This window comes from Sciurus carolinensis, chromosome 1 (assembly GCF_902686445.1).
Source record: "Sciurus carolinensis chromosome 1, mSciCar1.2, whole genome shotgun sequence".
NCBI lineage: Eukaryota > Metazoa > Chordata > Mammalia > Rodentia > Sciuridae > Sciurus > Sciurus carolinensis.
Genome location: NC_062213.1, coordinates 54,515,927 through 54,532,458, shown reverse-complemented (window position 1 = coordinate 54,532,458; position 16,532 = coordinate 54,515,927). Strand labels below are relative to the sequence as shown.

The window sequence follows — 16,532 nt, the reverse complement described above, 5'->3', positions numbered from 1 at the left end:
ACTATACTGAAAACACCATTTAAAAAAATCCCAGTCTACATTTTTTTCTTATAATTGTAGTTGTCACATATTTCTTTGATCATCAGAGCAAATATTTTTCATTTTATTGCCTACTATATTTGAATTTCTTCTTTGTCTAAAATACTAAAAATTGTTAAGATAAACAAGGAACAAGGATGCAACTTTTGTGAAATTGTCATTATTATATTTCTTCTAAAGGAAGCAAAACAAGATCTTCTGTGGTAACAAATTACTTATGGAATGAAAAACAAATTAACAGGATAAGACACCTGGGCCCACTAGGCACATTTCCATGATGCTTGTCCCCAGGGTACAATGGAGTTATGCCATTTCTGGTCTTCATTTTAGTTCTGCTAACATGAGTCCCTGATATGTTCTAGATCACTGTACTAAGGACAAGTGAAAAGAAGAACACCAGTGGGATACTCTTAATTAATGTGACTTCTGCTCAATTAAGGCAGAAGTTCTAGACGGTTGTATCTAATTGCATACTGCAGAGCTCCACCTGGATTGGCTATGGAATTTCAAATCTAGCATGTTCCAAACTCAATCTACCTTGTCTTCAATCTCTTCCTCCCTCTGTCTCCTTGGATAGTAGCACAATAGTTTACCCACAGAGTAACAATTCTCAAGACTTACATTTTCTTTCTTATTATCTTTTACTGTTGACCTCTATTTTCTCTAATAAGCTCTTTGATTCAGGCTTTTATAATGTTAATCACTCAATAAATATTGAGTCTTTACTCAGTGCCTGATCCTCTTCTAAGTACAAGGAGAGCAAAGATTGGAGGAAAGTAGACAAAACCTTGCCTGTTGAAGGAAGTAGGGAGCGACTGGTGACCCAGACCATAAGTAAATAATAAATTAGGATTCAGGGGACAATTTTGAGGATGATTTAAGGCTTTCTGATGAGGAAAAATTTAACCTAAGGCTTGCAGAGAAGGGGCCACTGTGGGGGTTGAGACTAGCTCTGGGACAAGGGGAGTGGCAAGGCTGGGAGGTAGGGGAGCTTGGCAGGCCCAAGGAGCAGGAAGGCAGCCAGGCTGGCATCAGAGGAGAGCAGTTGGAGCGGAGAAACCATATTTGGATGCCATATAAAGAAGTCTGAATTTTATATTATTTTGAGCATAAAGGAAATTCTATGAAAGTTCCTAAGGACAGAAAAAAATGTGAGTGAAGATTTTCAAGAACACTGTGGCTATTTTGGGAGAACAGGTGGTCATAGGGGCAAAGGTGGAAACAGGGGGATCATTTAAAAGGCCATTGTGGTGGCTCATTTGATGGCTGGACCAGGGTGATGGCAGCGGAGATGAGAACTGGATAGAGCCAAACTCAAAGGTAAGTCATCCCTGTCCTCAGTCCTGGAAGACACTTGTAACTGACCTGCCGAAGTTCCCCATCCTCTATAAAATATGATCACAGACACTCAGGGCACCTCGAATGCTTGTGGCTAGTGGGCTCCTATTTGGAGCACTTGGAACTGTATGAATACCAAGAATCAGTTTTGTTTCCAAATTTGTGTATACCAGCTCTTATTTAAAATTAAAATTTAAAAAGTGTTTTATTTACTAAGAGCACATGAATTAAATGGGTACAAAGTATCATCTCTAGGGAAAACTAGGTCAGCTGGTAAAAGGACTTGGTAAAAGGATAGGCCAGAACACCATTACAAGATTGATAAAAGGAAAAACAGGCATTCTGACATAGATTCTTTCATGTGTGTCTCCAGCCTTCATTCTACAGACACCAAAGCTGGAATCTGAGAATGCATCAGGGGTATACGAGAGTCGGAAACTCAGTAGTGAAACTGTTATCAAAGAAAGGCCTCAGACCTTGATTAAAAAATTGGCAAGTGAATATATATTTATGTAAATTAGGTTATGTTCCTCTCGGACTTGTCAACATCAGGTAAGAGAGCAGCTGCTCTGTCTGGAGCTAGAATTGATGCAACAGTGGACTAACAATAACATGTGTCACTTGCACAGGCTGCAGTTCACTTCTACTTGGTATGCCCCTCTGTTCCACCTTTAAGAAACAGGTAAAGTGACTTTTTGTTAATCTTGGTCATTTCTGGGTCTCACATCCTTGTAATTCACTATGCATCCCCCTATTACCACTTTTGCCACAGTGAGGAACAACTTTATCCCTGAAAAGAGTTTTAGAAGTCAAGGAAACCTTGATGTATTTAACAGACATTTCTCTTCCCTTTAGCTTAAAAGAGAAACAAATTTTCTCCTTTTCCTTTTGCTAACAAAATATAAGATACTATCCCAGGCGGATGCCCCGTTTTTTAATCGCGATCTGCCAGCATAAAATACAGTATCACTCTGAATTCCTTAAAGAGATCATGTGTTTCTTTTATTTTTATAACTCAGTACCAACAAATAATGAAGGCTCAATGTTTGTCGAATGAACAAATAAATAGGCAATGTAATCTTTTGAACTGAGAAATACCTTTGTAAACATTTAATGATGTTACATCCCTACTAAAGTTTATGGACCACACTCTACCCCGCCCCACACCAATTCATTTGTTGAAGCCTTAGTGTGGCTCTATTTGGAGGGATTAAGGTTAAATGAGGTCATTAAGGATGAGAGCTTGATCTGAGTGAATTGGTTTTATAAAAAGACATACCAGAACGCTCACTTGAAGCTCGCACAAAACAAATAAGACATCACTTGAACACATACTGAGAAGGTGGCTGCTTATAACCTAAGAAAAGACCTTGGAATGAAACTTATCTTGTCAGTGCCTTGATCTTGGGACTTCTGGACTTTAGGTCTATGAGAAAATTTCTGTTGTTTAAGTCACCCTGTCTGTGGCATTTTATTATGGCAGCCCAAGCAGAACTAGTATAGTAAATATAAAGAATTACATACTTTGTCTCCTACATATATTGTTTGCAGAAGAAGTCTCAGAAGTAAGGGATCTTTGGTATGTCAAATAGATATTCCCTCCCTTTTTAGCTTTCATGAAAATATTTTTTTTTCACTTTTTTTTTGCTAACAAAATGTCCAGTATCATTATAAAAAATCTGTTTTGTACAATTTTTTTCTCCCTTAAGTTCACAATCTACAGCCCAAATTTAAGATGGTTTTTATCTTGATGTAGTTAATAATAAACCCATAACTTAGGGTGATTTAACTAGTAGTCTGAGTCTCTGTGATTCTTTTCGCTCCTGTTTGTCACATGTCCTCTGACCATCATCTGAGGTCAAAATGACAAGGAAGGGATGAGGTTATATCCACAGTATGCCTGCCCTCTTATAGGAAGACTTCCTGGAAGCAACTAGCAGACTCCCATTTGTCTCATCGGCCATAACGGTAACACAGGCTCAAATCTATCTGTAAGAGAAGTTGAGAAAATAACATTGTTTTCTGATTCCTGTCTTGGTGGTGGCAAAGCAGATGAACTGCAAACACATTATCTGTTGTGTTAGCCACTGAACAGTGCCTAAAGGAAACAGACGTTTGGACTAGCAGCTGAGCTAATTCTGGAGAAAGTCCTCCAGAATTTCAGGCTTAATAATCCAATGGAGGAGCTCACATTTCACACTTTAGCAAAGGCCTCTAGTTGTGATTTGACTATTGCTATTACCTCTGATTACAATTAGCTAGTTTGCAAACATTACATTAGGTATGGAAGGTTTATACTTATTCTCACCAGTAGCTATTACAACAAAGAACTACCTGTCATTTACTGAGTATATGTTGGCTGCATTGTTTTTCATTGTTCTGTGATTTTTCCTGCAAATGACAAGCATGATGAAGTGGTGAGCTATGTTTGAGACTGGTTAAAACTATGGTCATGAACTTATTCATATTATGCTCTGGCCAAGGACCTACCTACAGCTTATTACTTGCCAGCATTTCTAAATTTGAACTCTGTGTTCTTTGATCTGCCTGGAATTTTTAAGAGAACAGTTTAGCTTTTTGCAATCACTGCATCACTTACTGATGGTGGTAACTTAGGTTACTGGCTGTGGCTAGTTGTCACCTAAGTGTTGTCCAATATGTCATTCAAATCTTTATCAGGACAAAAATACATGGGCTCTAATGGAATAACTTAAATAAGGACAATAACTGGAATTAAGAGAAAATAAAATAAAATAAAGCTACAACTACTATTACAAAAGTATAACCCATAAAATCCTACCTACATAGTAGTTGCAGGCGAACTACAACTTGGCTTAGAGCTGTTCAAAGGACAAAACAAAAGGAAACAGAGTAACTGTCTTTTTTTGTCGGTACTGGTGATTGAACCTAGGGGCATTTTACCACTGAGCTCATCCCCAGCCCTTTTTTGAGATAGGGTCTCTCTAAGTTGCTGAGGCTGGCTTCAAACTTGTGATCCTCCGGCCTTAGCCTCCTGAGTCTCTGAGATTACAGTGGTGCCAATAATAGCATCTTTAAGATAAAAACAAATCAATTGTTTAGGACAAGTATAGGTTTCACAACTTATGAGACCTAAGAGAATTGTTCCTGAGTCCTCCTCATAAAGGGTAGACTATGATATCATAGCTGTTGGCCTTAAAAACATGCATTTCATTTCTGTGAAATGTTCAGAATAGGTAAATTCCAGAGGGACAGAAAGTAGATTCATGGTTGAAAATGCAGGAGGAAAGTCACTAGGGTGGGCCCTAATCCAGTATGACTGGTGTCCTTCAAAGAAGAGATTAGAACAGAGAGAAAATGGTATCTTCAAGTCAAGGAGAGAGGCCTTATAAGAAACCATGCTGTCCACACCTTGATCTTGAATTTCTAGCCTCTAGAACCATGAGAAAATAATTTTTCATTTAAGCCACCCAGTTTTTGTTCTTTGTTATGGCAACACTAGCAAACTAATGTGAGGGATAAAGAAAAAACTTTTTTCCAGTGGTGACCAGGTTTCAGCATTCAGGCCAAGGAGATATGAAATTCAAAGTTCCTCAGTGGACCCTTTAATAAAACTCTCTAAAAGAGGTCAGCATTAACTATCATGTGCTTTCTGCTCTTTATTCTTGCTTTCTTCCTGGAAGAGGAATACAATGCTGACAGTGAAGCAGTCAAATTGAGATCATGAAGCAACAGCTGAGGATGGCTGAGTGGAAAGAAAAAAGACCTGGGGCCCGATAGTATCAAAGAGCCATGATACCAACCTGGAACCATCAAACTCTAGTCCATTTCACTTACGTTTCTGAGCTTTGTCCATATTGTTGCATTTATCAGTACTTCATTTTTTTTTTGATGACTGGATATTTCATTGTATAAATCTTACTTTGATTAAAAAATTTTTTGTTGTTGTTGGACCTTAATTTTATTAATTTATTTATATGCAGTGCTGAGACTCAAACCCAGTGCCTTACACTTGCAAGGCAAGCGCTCTACCACTGAACCACAACCTCAGCCCTGCTTGCTTTAATTTTAAGAGTTCATTATTATCAAATATTTTTATATTAATTCTGAGACCCTGGAAAGACAATAAATCAAAATTAAAATAAAAAAAACCCAAACAAAAAAAACAAAATAAAAACATGCATTAAAAATATCAAGTTTTGATGATCATTTCTATTTAGAAGTCAACAGCATCAAAACAAAGTCCAATGCAATAAAGGTATTTCTATGAAGAGCTAAAATGTGAACCAAATATGTAGCTCTCTGAAGATCTTCAGAGATAAACTGAGATTCATTTCTTTACCAGTTGGGCAACAAAAACTCCTCTTCCTAAAAGTAATAAAATACATTTCAAAACCAGACAAATGATTTTTAGATCTAAGGCCACTTTTCCTGTCTAATGCTGCAGACAGCTGAACTAGAATATATACAGATTTATCGAGGAACACGGTTTTCTCAAGGTGCGTTAAGTGGCTACGTTCAGTGTAGTGGATGGGTGAAATACATTTTAAAATTTGAAGTTTTATGGTTACAATACTATTATGTGAACTTAATTCTTAACAGTGTAAGTTTTGAGACTGCAAAAGTATCTTCAATTTAGTTACATTTAACTTTTTTATTAATAATGGTTACATATGAAGAGCACTGCACCTATTCACAAAGATTTTTCAAAGATATCAGTGATATGAAGTATAAGTTCAAAAGGAAAATCAGACTCATTCCACACCTGTGAAATGCAGCAGCCCTTAAACATAATTCAATTTACAATAATTATAGGGAATAGGGAGGACACAGAGTGGAAGAGGAAAATGGTATTCAACATCTGAACACAGCTACTGTTGTAATGAAAAGATAATTTATTAAACAAATATAATAATACTGGGAATAAAATGAATTATAAAAGTAAAAAAGTAAATCTAAATCTAAATAGTAGTGGTTTACCTAGTCAACAAAGTTACTCTTTACCCAACTAGAACTTTAAATACAAAGTTCTGAAAAGTCAGAATTTCAAAGTATATGATTCCCTCTAAGATGTGTTGCACTGTAATATCTGAAACTTGGCAAAGATCATCTTGTTTTATTAGGCTGAAAATGGTTATGAATTCATATAAATGATTTCTCTTTTTAAGCTTTCTGTAAAGTCTAGAATAATAATTTTAAAATGAATAAGCAGATTCATTTATTATATTCATTTCTATCTCTAAGGATAATAAACATTTCTAATATACTTTGTGGAAAATATTCTGAGCTTAACATACCTGTGCATTTTGGAAAGACTTAAAATTTTAGATATGTTGGTAAAAAGTAGTCTCATTTTAAGAAAAAGTTAAACAGCCACTGGATATGTTGATTTATGTCAGGAGAATTTTAAACAACTACATCTTAGTATGTACATTAAGATACTGATAAACTTAGGAAAGAGAAACAAATGAAGACTTATTCTACTTCCTAGTAAATGTCTCTCTGGTTTTAGAAAGCTTATGACATTCCACATACCAAATGAAGATTTCAAAATGCTACCATGATTACAATGTATACTGAGAGCAACATGCAAACCAGTAGACAGAAAATAAATGACTAACTTCATACTATAACAATGAAACAAGGCATTTTCAATAACTGTACACAAAGCTCAAACAAGCATAAACATTTTTCATAAAACTGACTCACAAAACCTAGGAGACTTTTTATAAAAGTGAAATAGTGAAGGCACTACATAATTCTTTCTGCTAACTCCACTTACTAAAGAAATCCACCAATTAAACTTGGCACAAAAGAGTTTAATTTTCATAAAGTGCATCACTTGGTTAAATACATTAAAAAGAAAATCAGCCATAATACAGCGTAACAACATCTTCACAGACACAGAAATAAAACCACAATGCCACAGGTCAAGCCAGTTAGGAAGTATGCAGTGTCTATGGCTTTCTGCTTTCTTTTTTTTTTGTAATTCCCAATTTAGAATCTATAATATATTTTCAAAAGAATATACCTTGATTAGAAAAGAGAGGAAGGGTTCTAAAAGAGGAAAACTCACTGAATCTACTGGTAGAGATTTGAGATGATGATGTAGTAAATACAGTAGTATAACATATTAATAAACTGGGACACTTATAAAATCTTGATATCAATGAATCCGCTTTTAAAATCAAGGCTATTTTGTCACTTTAGCTATATGATTACAACTCTTCAAAAGTTTTCCTTTGGTATTAGAAAGTCATTTTCTTCTTTTAAATTATTAATATTTAAAATAAGAAATTTTTATTTAGAGATGGCAAACATGTCAACATTTAAAACTCAATTCATCTTTACCTTTACTGTGATGTTCACTGATTTAAGCCATTAATGAAAGTATGTCATTTCAGAGATACAAGGAAATATACATCACCCAGATAGTAGCATGCAATTAATTTCCATTTAACTAATGTAACTGGTGATCACACACACACACACACACACACACACACCTGTAGCATTATACAAGCAAAACATCATTATAATTTATACACAATATTTAAGAATGTGGACCTTGATAACAGAATTCTAACTAGATTTTTTTCAGTGTATTAAACACAAAGCTGGATAAAAGACAATTAAAAGCAGCAGTGAATATATTTCCTATCCCAATAACTTAAAAAAACTTATATGTAAACTTCATACATATACATTCTTGCTCTTTTCGTCAATGTTTCATGGTCCTTTTTTTTTTTTTTTTAACAGTATTTGCCACTCTATTCTAAATTTACTGCAATGTTGAAATGGAGAGCTGCTTGTGTTTTGTATTAGTCTTCTTCAGCATTATATGCCAATTCTGCTACTTCTATCTCTGAGATAGCATTTTCAGGTTCACAAAAACTTAAATGTGGCTTATTATCAGCTCTGTAAAAAAAAAGAGAAATATATCAATGAAGGGATTGCTATTTTACTTTATTAAAAACTCTTTTTTTTTTGCAGTGCTGGGGATCAAAACTAGGCCCTCATGCATGCTAGGAAGGAACTCTACCACTAAGCCACATTTCCCAACCCTTATTTCTCTTTATTATCTTTAAACATTGTTTACCTAGTGGAAAGGCTAGACAATCAATGTAAAAGTAATAAAATATTCCATTACAAAATACAGAAATTAGTATATTTAAGTTGTTAATTGTCAGGTAACACCTTTGGAAATATAAATAAAATAAAATAAACAAATATATTTTAAATTCAGCTCTCCAAACTACCATTTACCAATAAAAATCTACTTTGTTGTTACCAGAATACAAAATTTGTTTTCATAATTATAGTTAAACAATTACACTAGAGTATTAACAATTACCTTGGATATATATGCAATAAAAAATTCTATGTACTTTCAAATACATTATCTTTTCATCATTCTATTAAGGCAGGAGGGCAGTGGCTATTATAGTATTCTATTTTTTGAATGAAAAGATTTACAAAACTAACTCTGTCAGAGACCAGAAATTCAGGCATAGCTTCAAATTAAACAATGAGAAAAACACAGGCTGATGCCAAAGACAATTTTAGGAAGAACCTGGAATACCTATGGTCTTTGCTTGCTCAGCAGGTGCAGGACACACTAACACTGAATGTTTAAAGAATGCACTACAGAGTATTAGAACAATTTCCCTCTAATTATTTAAATGATTAGGCTATAATAAATAAAATATATACCTAGATTCTTCATCCACAACATCTTGATCAACCTCAACTCCACAAGACTCCACTCTTAGGATTTGTCCGCCTTCTACTGCTGATACATACAGTGATTCTTCAGCTTCTAAAGATAATGTTCTAAAGTATGTTAGAGCAAAAAGTTATTTTATATGAATAAAATTGGTATATGTTTATTACTGTGAATATATGTAGCTTTAGTAGTCTTCAGTTGTTGCACCTAATGCAGTCACTTGGTTAATAAATTGCTTACCTCATATGAGAAACAATGGAGAGATTAGTAGTTAAAAGAATTTTCAGCCTCAATTTGACATATGCTGATGAGAAGGTAAATAAGTATATAGCCCAAGAAGGCTTTCATGTGTGAAATGCTGGCATATATGCCCAGAAACAAAGATACCACTTAGGTTACAACAAATAATGTTTGTCTTTGTTGAAAAGCTAGAGGTTGATTTTCCTGATGTTCCCCATTCCACATATGTTCAGCCTTCTAATTTAAATCAAAAGATGATTTTTCCAATTTACAAAGAAGGAGGCCAACATTCTGTGACTTTAAGAATCAGAAACTTCTGAGATCTTATTAAAATATACAGGGCAGGTAGCCCAGAGTATTAGGAGTAGAATTAGACTACAAAGGCAAGTATCACAACACACCTGATTCTACTCTCTAAAGCATCTATGTGAAGTTGCTTCTCACTGAGCAGTTTCTTCAAGGATTCCACCTCTTTTTGTTTTTCAAGTAGTTCCCTCTGTAAATGGTAATTAGTCTCTTCTAAAGTTTCACAGAAAGCCTTAAAAAAATGCAGAAAGAGAATAAAATTACTTATTATGCAGTAATTTTCTTAAGTATATTACTGAATAGCCCAGGAAACAGATCAAAATCACAAGTATATAACCCAAGTGGTTGACTCTCTATACTCATCTTCTTAGGTCTCTATTATCTTGGCTCTCTTAGTCCCTAACTATAAATCCCTTTTGTTGAGAATTACTGCAGTGGTAAGCCAGGGAGACTGAAAGTGGGTACACAATTACAAATAAATTAACGCATTTTTAAAATCATGTTAGAATATGAAGAACAGCCTTAAGCAAACATACATGAAATTACCAATTTCTAAAAACATACAAATTATCAAAATTGATAACTGAATCAATTGTCAATAATTCAGTTCACTGGTAAGCTCTTTAAAAAATTCTATCGGACTTTTGTTTGGAATTAAAATACATTTCTTAGTTTTGGAAAGTGTTGTCTTCATAGAATTGAATCTTCCTATCAACAGATCTTTGTTTACATAGGTCATCTTATCCCATTTTTATGGATGCAAGCAAAAGCATTAAACACACACACACACATCCTATAATTTCAAAGGAGAAATAGAAAATAACTTTCTTAACATAAAGACAAAGACAATAAACAAACAATTTACAACCACCAATGGCTTACAGTAAACACCATATGCTAATGGGGAAATGCAGGATCATTTCCTTTAAAATTAAGAAGGGAGGAAAATGATGACTTCAATTTAACTCCAAGGATCTGTGTTAATACAATAATACAGGAAAATGAAATGAAAGCTATTAAGTACTACAAAATATAAAAATGTAACTGTTAATATTGAGGTGATATGATTAACTATACAGAAAATCCTAAAGGATCTATAAACTAAAAAAATATTTCAGCAAGGATGTGTCATACAATATAAATATACAAAATCAAAAATGTAACAGTAACAATTTAGATTATAATAAAACACCAATTATGATATCAACAAAATGCTAAGAATAAATCCTATGACTTTTCTCAGAAGATTAAGAAAAAATTAAACCTTTATTGAAGGACTTTAAAAGACTTAAGTAAGCAAAGATCTATTAATAGGAAGATTTAATACTATAAATTTTTTTCAAAATTAACCAATAAGTATATTGTAATTCCAAACAAAATGCTAACATGAATTTTTAAGGAACTTGCCAGTTGATTCTAAAAGTCACATGGAAGAGTAAACAGCCAATTTCAAAAAATAAGAAAACTCTTGCTCTGCTAGATACCAAGATTATTTATGAAGTTATAGTAATTAACAGTCTCATAGTAAGAAAAGAGACTACTGAGACTGGCTAAAAATAGTCACAATGAGTGATTTATGATTGAGGAAGAATTTCACTAACTAGTGAAGGAAGGAGGAACATTTCCATAAATAACATATGGTCATCCATTCATAAAAAGCTAAGTCAATTAAAGGACTTAGGTTTTTCAAGTGTGAAAAGCAGAAGTTTAAACCTAGTAGAAAAAAAAATTAAGGAGAATATCTTTACATCCTGGCTTTAGGGAAGAAAAAAAAATCACAGAAAATATGACAAAGGATGGGAACAGGAAATTCATAGAAGTTCCAAAGAGCTTCATCACTAGACACAAAAGTTTTATAAGCCAGCTAGTAATCAAGAAATAAAAGGCTGACAATATTCAGTATCAATGAAGACATGGAGCAAGAGGAATATATATTATAGGTAAAAGTATAAACTAATATAATAAATTTGGGAATTTAAGCATATGTCATGAAGGTAAAGAGGAAAATATACAACCATCAAATGACTCCACTCCTGAGATGAATTATTTAATAACTATTCACTAAGTTGTAGGGTATTTTAAAATATTCCTTACATAAATCCTTGGGTTTCCTCCAAGATTAAAACCATTTAGTAAGGGGGTATTAGGGAAGATGTATGTTAGAGAAGGAAACTGTTTTTAGAATAGTCATTAGAAAAATGTGTTGATTGGGCTGGTTATGTAGCTCAGTGGCAGAGTGCTTACCTAGCACACATGAAGCCCTGGGTTCCAGCCCCAGCACCAGGGAAAAAAGAAAAAAAGAAAAATGTGCTAATAGAACTATTTAGCTCTATTAATGAGACCATCAAAATGGTTTGTACTCTTAGAAAAACAAACAAAAAAAATTATCTAATTAATTATAATGCTAATTAAAGGAGAATCTGTGATGAGATCAAACTGTACCTCAGAACTGGAAAAATCTCCTAGCAAATGATCCTAAAATTGATTGCATTACTTTTCATAATTCAGACTGCATTCTTTATTTACCTTTCTGAATTTCTCAAAATTAGGAACAAGAAAATTCAGTTTTCAACCTTTAGAATAATTGAAAATTGGAATCTGAGAAAAGAAAAGCTTTAATGATTTTAGATTTAATTATTTGCATTCATGTTTCTTTAAAACAATTTTTTATAATTCTTTTGTAATTATAAGCTATTCATTAATGTTAGTATACTAAGACTTCATTTTGTTCGTAATTATTTCCATACAAATAATAGATCTGAATTTTTCCAAAGGAAGGTAGAATAAATTTAGGTCCTTATCCTTACTCTCCTATTTTAGTGCAGGTACACAAGCAGATAGAAGTGACGGCCTTCAACAGAGAGTAGGAGAAGTAGGTTAGAGATAAGGTTTACTGGACTGAGGATTCCTTATTCTTCAAATAAGCTCAATAATCCCACTCTAAGGGATGTGGATTAATAAACCATTTTGAAATTTTTCTTAAAATGAGAGGTTGCTTAAGGAAATTTGCAGATCAAAGAGATATATATCTCATTAAGGTCACTGAATATTTTATTCTGAAGGAAAAGAGCACAGAATTTCTTTAAATTTACAATGCAAATAAACAAATCTGTGAGCTAGAGAAGGAATGATAAACAATAATCTTCTTTAGCTGAATGCACACTTAACTTAGAAATCTAACTTAGAAATTTCCAAACAAATTCTAGATTAAAGTACAATATGAGCTGGGACAAAAGTGACCACATATTTCTGGGGAGACAAATATGATGGATTTAATTCAGGCAAGTTAGTAAACAAACCAACAAAATAAGAACAATAATAAACACTCTAGGAGAAGAAATTAGAATCAAGAGTTGTTAACATATATTACTTAAAATGTTTGGTATTCAAGAAAAAATTATGTGACATGAAAATAAACAAGGTAAAACTAGACATATTCAACAGAATCCAAGCAGTCCATAGAAGGTATTTAAATAACTTTAAGCATTGGGTATATGCTTAAAGTTTGTAAAGTGGCTATTACATATCTCAAATGAACTAAAAACAATAGAATTAAAGGTATTTATTACTTAATAAATAGAGAATCTCAATAAAGAGAATAACACAAAATAAGCCAATGGAAATTCTGGAGTTGAAATATCTAGTAACTAGAATGAAAAACTAACAGTAGGGGCTCAAGAGCAGATTTGACATGACAGAAAAATGAATTAAAAAACTTGTACATCAATAGAAATTATCTAATCTTGAGAAGAGAGAAGAAAATAAATGAATGGCACCTCAGGTACACAGGTATGACATGAAGTGTACCATGTCATAAGGAGAAGGAAAATATGGATTGAAAAAATACTTGAAGAAATAATGGCTAACAAATTCCCAAGTCTGTTGTAGAGCACTAACCTCCCAAGACTAAGAGGCTCAATGAAGCCAAAGTGACATAAATACAAAGAGTGTCACACCTTGAAACATCAGTCAAATTACTGAAAGATATTGAAAGCAGAAAGGGCAAAATACTTCATTAAGAACATGGAAACAATATAATTAAAGGTGAACTTTTCATCAGAACAAAGGAAGCCTGATGGGGGTGGAAAGACACAAAGTACTGGAGGAGGACCTATTGGCAAAATTCTCATTCAAAAACACAGAAAGATGGTGTCAATGTTTGAGGGCACAAAACTGTCCTGTATTACTAGTGGGAATGCCACATAGCACAGCAACTTTAGAAAACAGTCTTTCAGTTTCTTTAAAAAGTTAAATATAAAATTGCCATATGACCAAACAATTCCCCTACCAGGGATCAACTCAAAGTAAACAAAACCATTTCCACACAAAGGACTCTATGAAACTGTTCATAGCATTAGTCATAGTAGCACAAAACAGGAAACATAAGTATCCCTCAACTAGTAACTGGATAAACAAAGTATGGTAATGAATACAATGAAAAACCATTCATAATAAAATATAATGAATGATAGCCAAATGCAAAAGATCAAATTAACTGTATGTTAATTACACACACACATTCACATACACACATACTATATGATTCTGTAGATATGAAATATCCAGGAAATATAACTTTGGAGAGACTGAAAGAGTAGAGGTTGTCTTGGGCTGATTGCAAAAGAGCTTGTAGGAATTTTTGTTTGAGGTGATAGGAATATTCTAAAACCAGGTTATGGTGATGGTGGCACAGCTCTATGAATTTACAAAAAATTATTAAATTTTTAAAAGGAATAACAAATAGCATATGGATGAAGTTTTTGGATAAAGATTTTACTTCAATGAAATTGCTTTTTAAAAGTTACAGCATTCATGCTAAAACACAAGAACTGTCTCAGTGTAACTGAATAACACTGCTAACTTATCAATTAAATCTGTTCCATTTAAATACCATTAAACATCTGGGGAAAAAACTTACATAAAATGCTAGCTAATCTATTATTACCAAATCTGTTTTGTGAATCTAGCCTACTGCTTAAAGAAATAGGTCACTTTAACACGTCAATTAATGTAATTTGAGTAGCATCAAGCATAAACTGAAATGATAACAAGACAATTACTTGAACTTCCGAAGATAAATTTTTATTTGATTTTAGCTTTAGATTCTTTACTTGGATATGTGAATTTAAAAAAAACCTCAATAAGGAAGTAATTATATTAAATGTAGTAAAACCAAATTCCCAAATCACTGTTTTTGAAATAGTTAAAACAAAGACAGGATCTATTTTAGATCTTCACTGACTCTATGATGCTTATGAATTTTTATTTTTTCACTGAACTAGGTCCATGTATTTCAAAAATAAACTTTTGACTAAAAAATTAAGAGCTTCTGTGAAAAACTCTCATGGTCTGAAATGATAATATTTTGCTGCTTGTGAATCCTTCAAGAAACAATGTAGTTATTGTACTGTATTATTTGTTCCTCTTCCATGTGATATATAATACAGCACTTACCCTGCTTTCTTCTAGGCTATCAAATGGACCTGGTGGATCATCCAGACAAAGAAATTCTCTCACTGCAAGGCTTTTCAAAGGTAAAAAAAATTAGCTGAGGGTATAAATAAGTTTTCAAGAGACAGCAAGAAGCAGAAGTTACTTTGAAGCTATATAGTATTCTAATCAAGTAGGTTTTGCTGATATACCAAAATAAGCAAGTTGGTCATGTGTCTTAATATAAATAACAAAATACACATAACAAATTATGAAGGATCTAAAGCTATTTTCTAAGCTCTTATAAATAAAAATCACAACTTTACTGCTACATATAAACTACAGGAATATAAAATATAATTAGAATAATGGTACAGGAGACCAATCTAAGTAGTGATTATTAATTAGTCTCAACTAGTGTAACAAGGTCATTATCCAGTTATGAACAAATATAGTTTCTAATTTATACTTCACTTGTTTTTCCTTTGATGGATGCTACTAAATAACTAAAAAGCATTTACTTCAAAACAACTTAAAGATTGTCCTTGTGGTGTTTATTACATTACTTATCTTTCCTTTAGTTTGATAAAAAATTCTTAACATCCCATTTCTGAATTACCAAAAGTTTTGAAACAATGTTATTGTTTATACTTTGCACTCACCAGAAATAGAAGGCAGATAACCAAAAGGTTTTTTTCTTTTTACTTTTCACCAAATTTCTTTATAACAAAAATAGCTCCCCCTTCTACCAAGTAATTTTAGACTAATAGACAACTTTATCTGCATGTCAAAACATAAATGTGCAGTCTTTATTATTTCATTTATAAAAGATAAGAATATGATTGCTTGATGGACCACATAAATGGAGATGAAAACCTATGCTGAAAAGAGAATGGGACTTTTGGGTTCAGATTGTCCAGATAGGTTGATGATGATGGGATGCTCAGAGAGAGATGAATGGGATTTTTAGTGAAATCTTTCCAAAAGGAAAACCAGTATCAACTAATACAGAAAGGTAGTGTTAAGAAAAATGATCCAGAAAATCCCAAAGATAGAACAAAGAAGTTGCTGGTGATGTAGTGTTCAGAAAAGCATATTTTGGATTATAAAATGTTAATAACTCTGTAAAAAAAGGATACACATTCAGGGAAACAGAAAGGATTTTGAGTACTCATAATAACAGAATAGAGATGGAAGAGATCTTAAATGTGATCTAGTTCAATCATTCAAAGTTTTTGTCCTTGACAGGTTCAGCCAAGAGTATACGTAAATATTGCCAGAGATAAGGGATACTCAACCTCTTTGGTTTTTACATAAACCATCCCACATGTGAATAATGCAGACAAATATTTCCTTTACAACTGAAGTTTTTTTCCTTGTAGCTTCTATTTTTAGTTCTGCTTCTTTTGGGGGGCAGGGGTGCAGGTGGTTGGGCATTCAGGGTACACCTAAGTCCTCTTTCACATGGTAACAC

At 33.1% G+C, this 16,532-nt stretch overlaps 1 protein-coding gene across 2 annotated transcripts in view; it reads right to left on the bottom strand.

Moving 5' to 3' along the window:
• Positions 1–6,236: 6,236 nt before the first annotated feature.
• Positions 6,237–16,532, bottom strand: part of Snx16 (sorting nexin 16) — a 31,727-nt gene continuing 21,431 nt past the window's right edge. For both annotated transcript variants that reach the window (XM_047523924.1, XM_047523934.1), the window contains 4 exons: positions 15,083–15,152; positions 9,724–9,860; positions 9,070–9,189; positions 6,237–8,274 (listed from right to left, as the gene is read on the bottom strand). In XM_047523924.1, the coding sequence (XP_047379880.1) occupies positions 8,178–8,274; positions 9,070–9,189; positions 9,724–9,860; positions 15,083–15,152 (424 nt within the window). In that variant the 3' untranslated portion in view covers positions 6,237–8,177. The remainder of the gene's footprint in view (positions 8,275–9,069; positions 9,190–9,723; positions 9,861–15,082; positions 15,153–16,532) is intronic.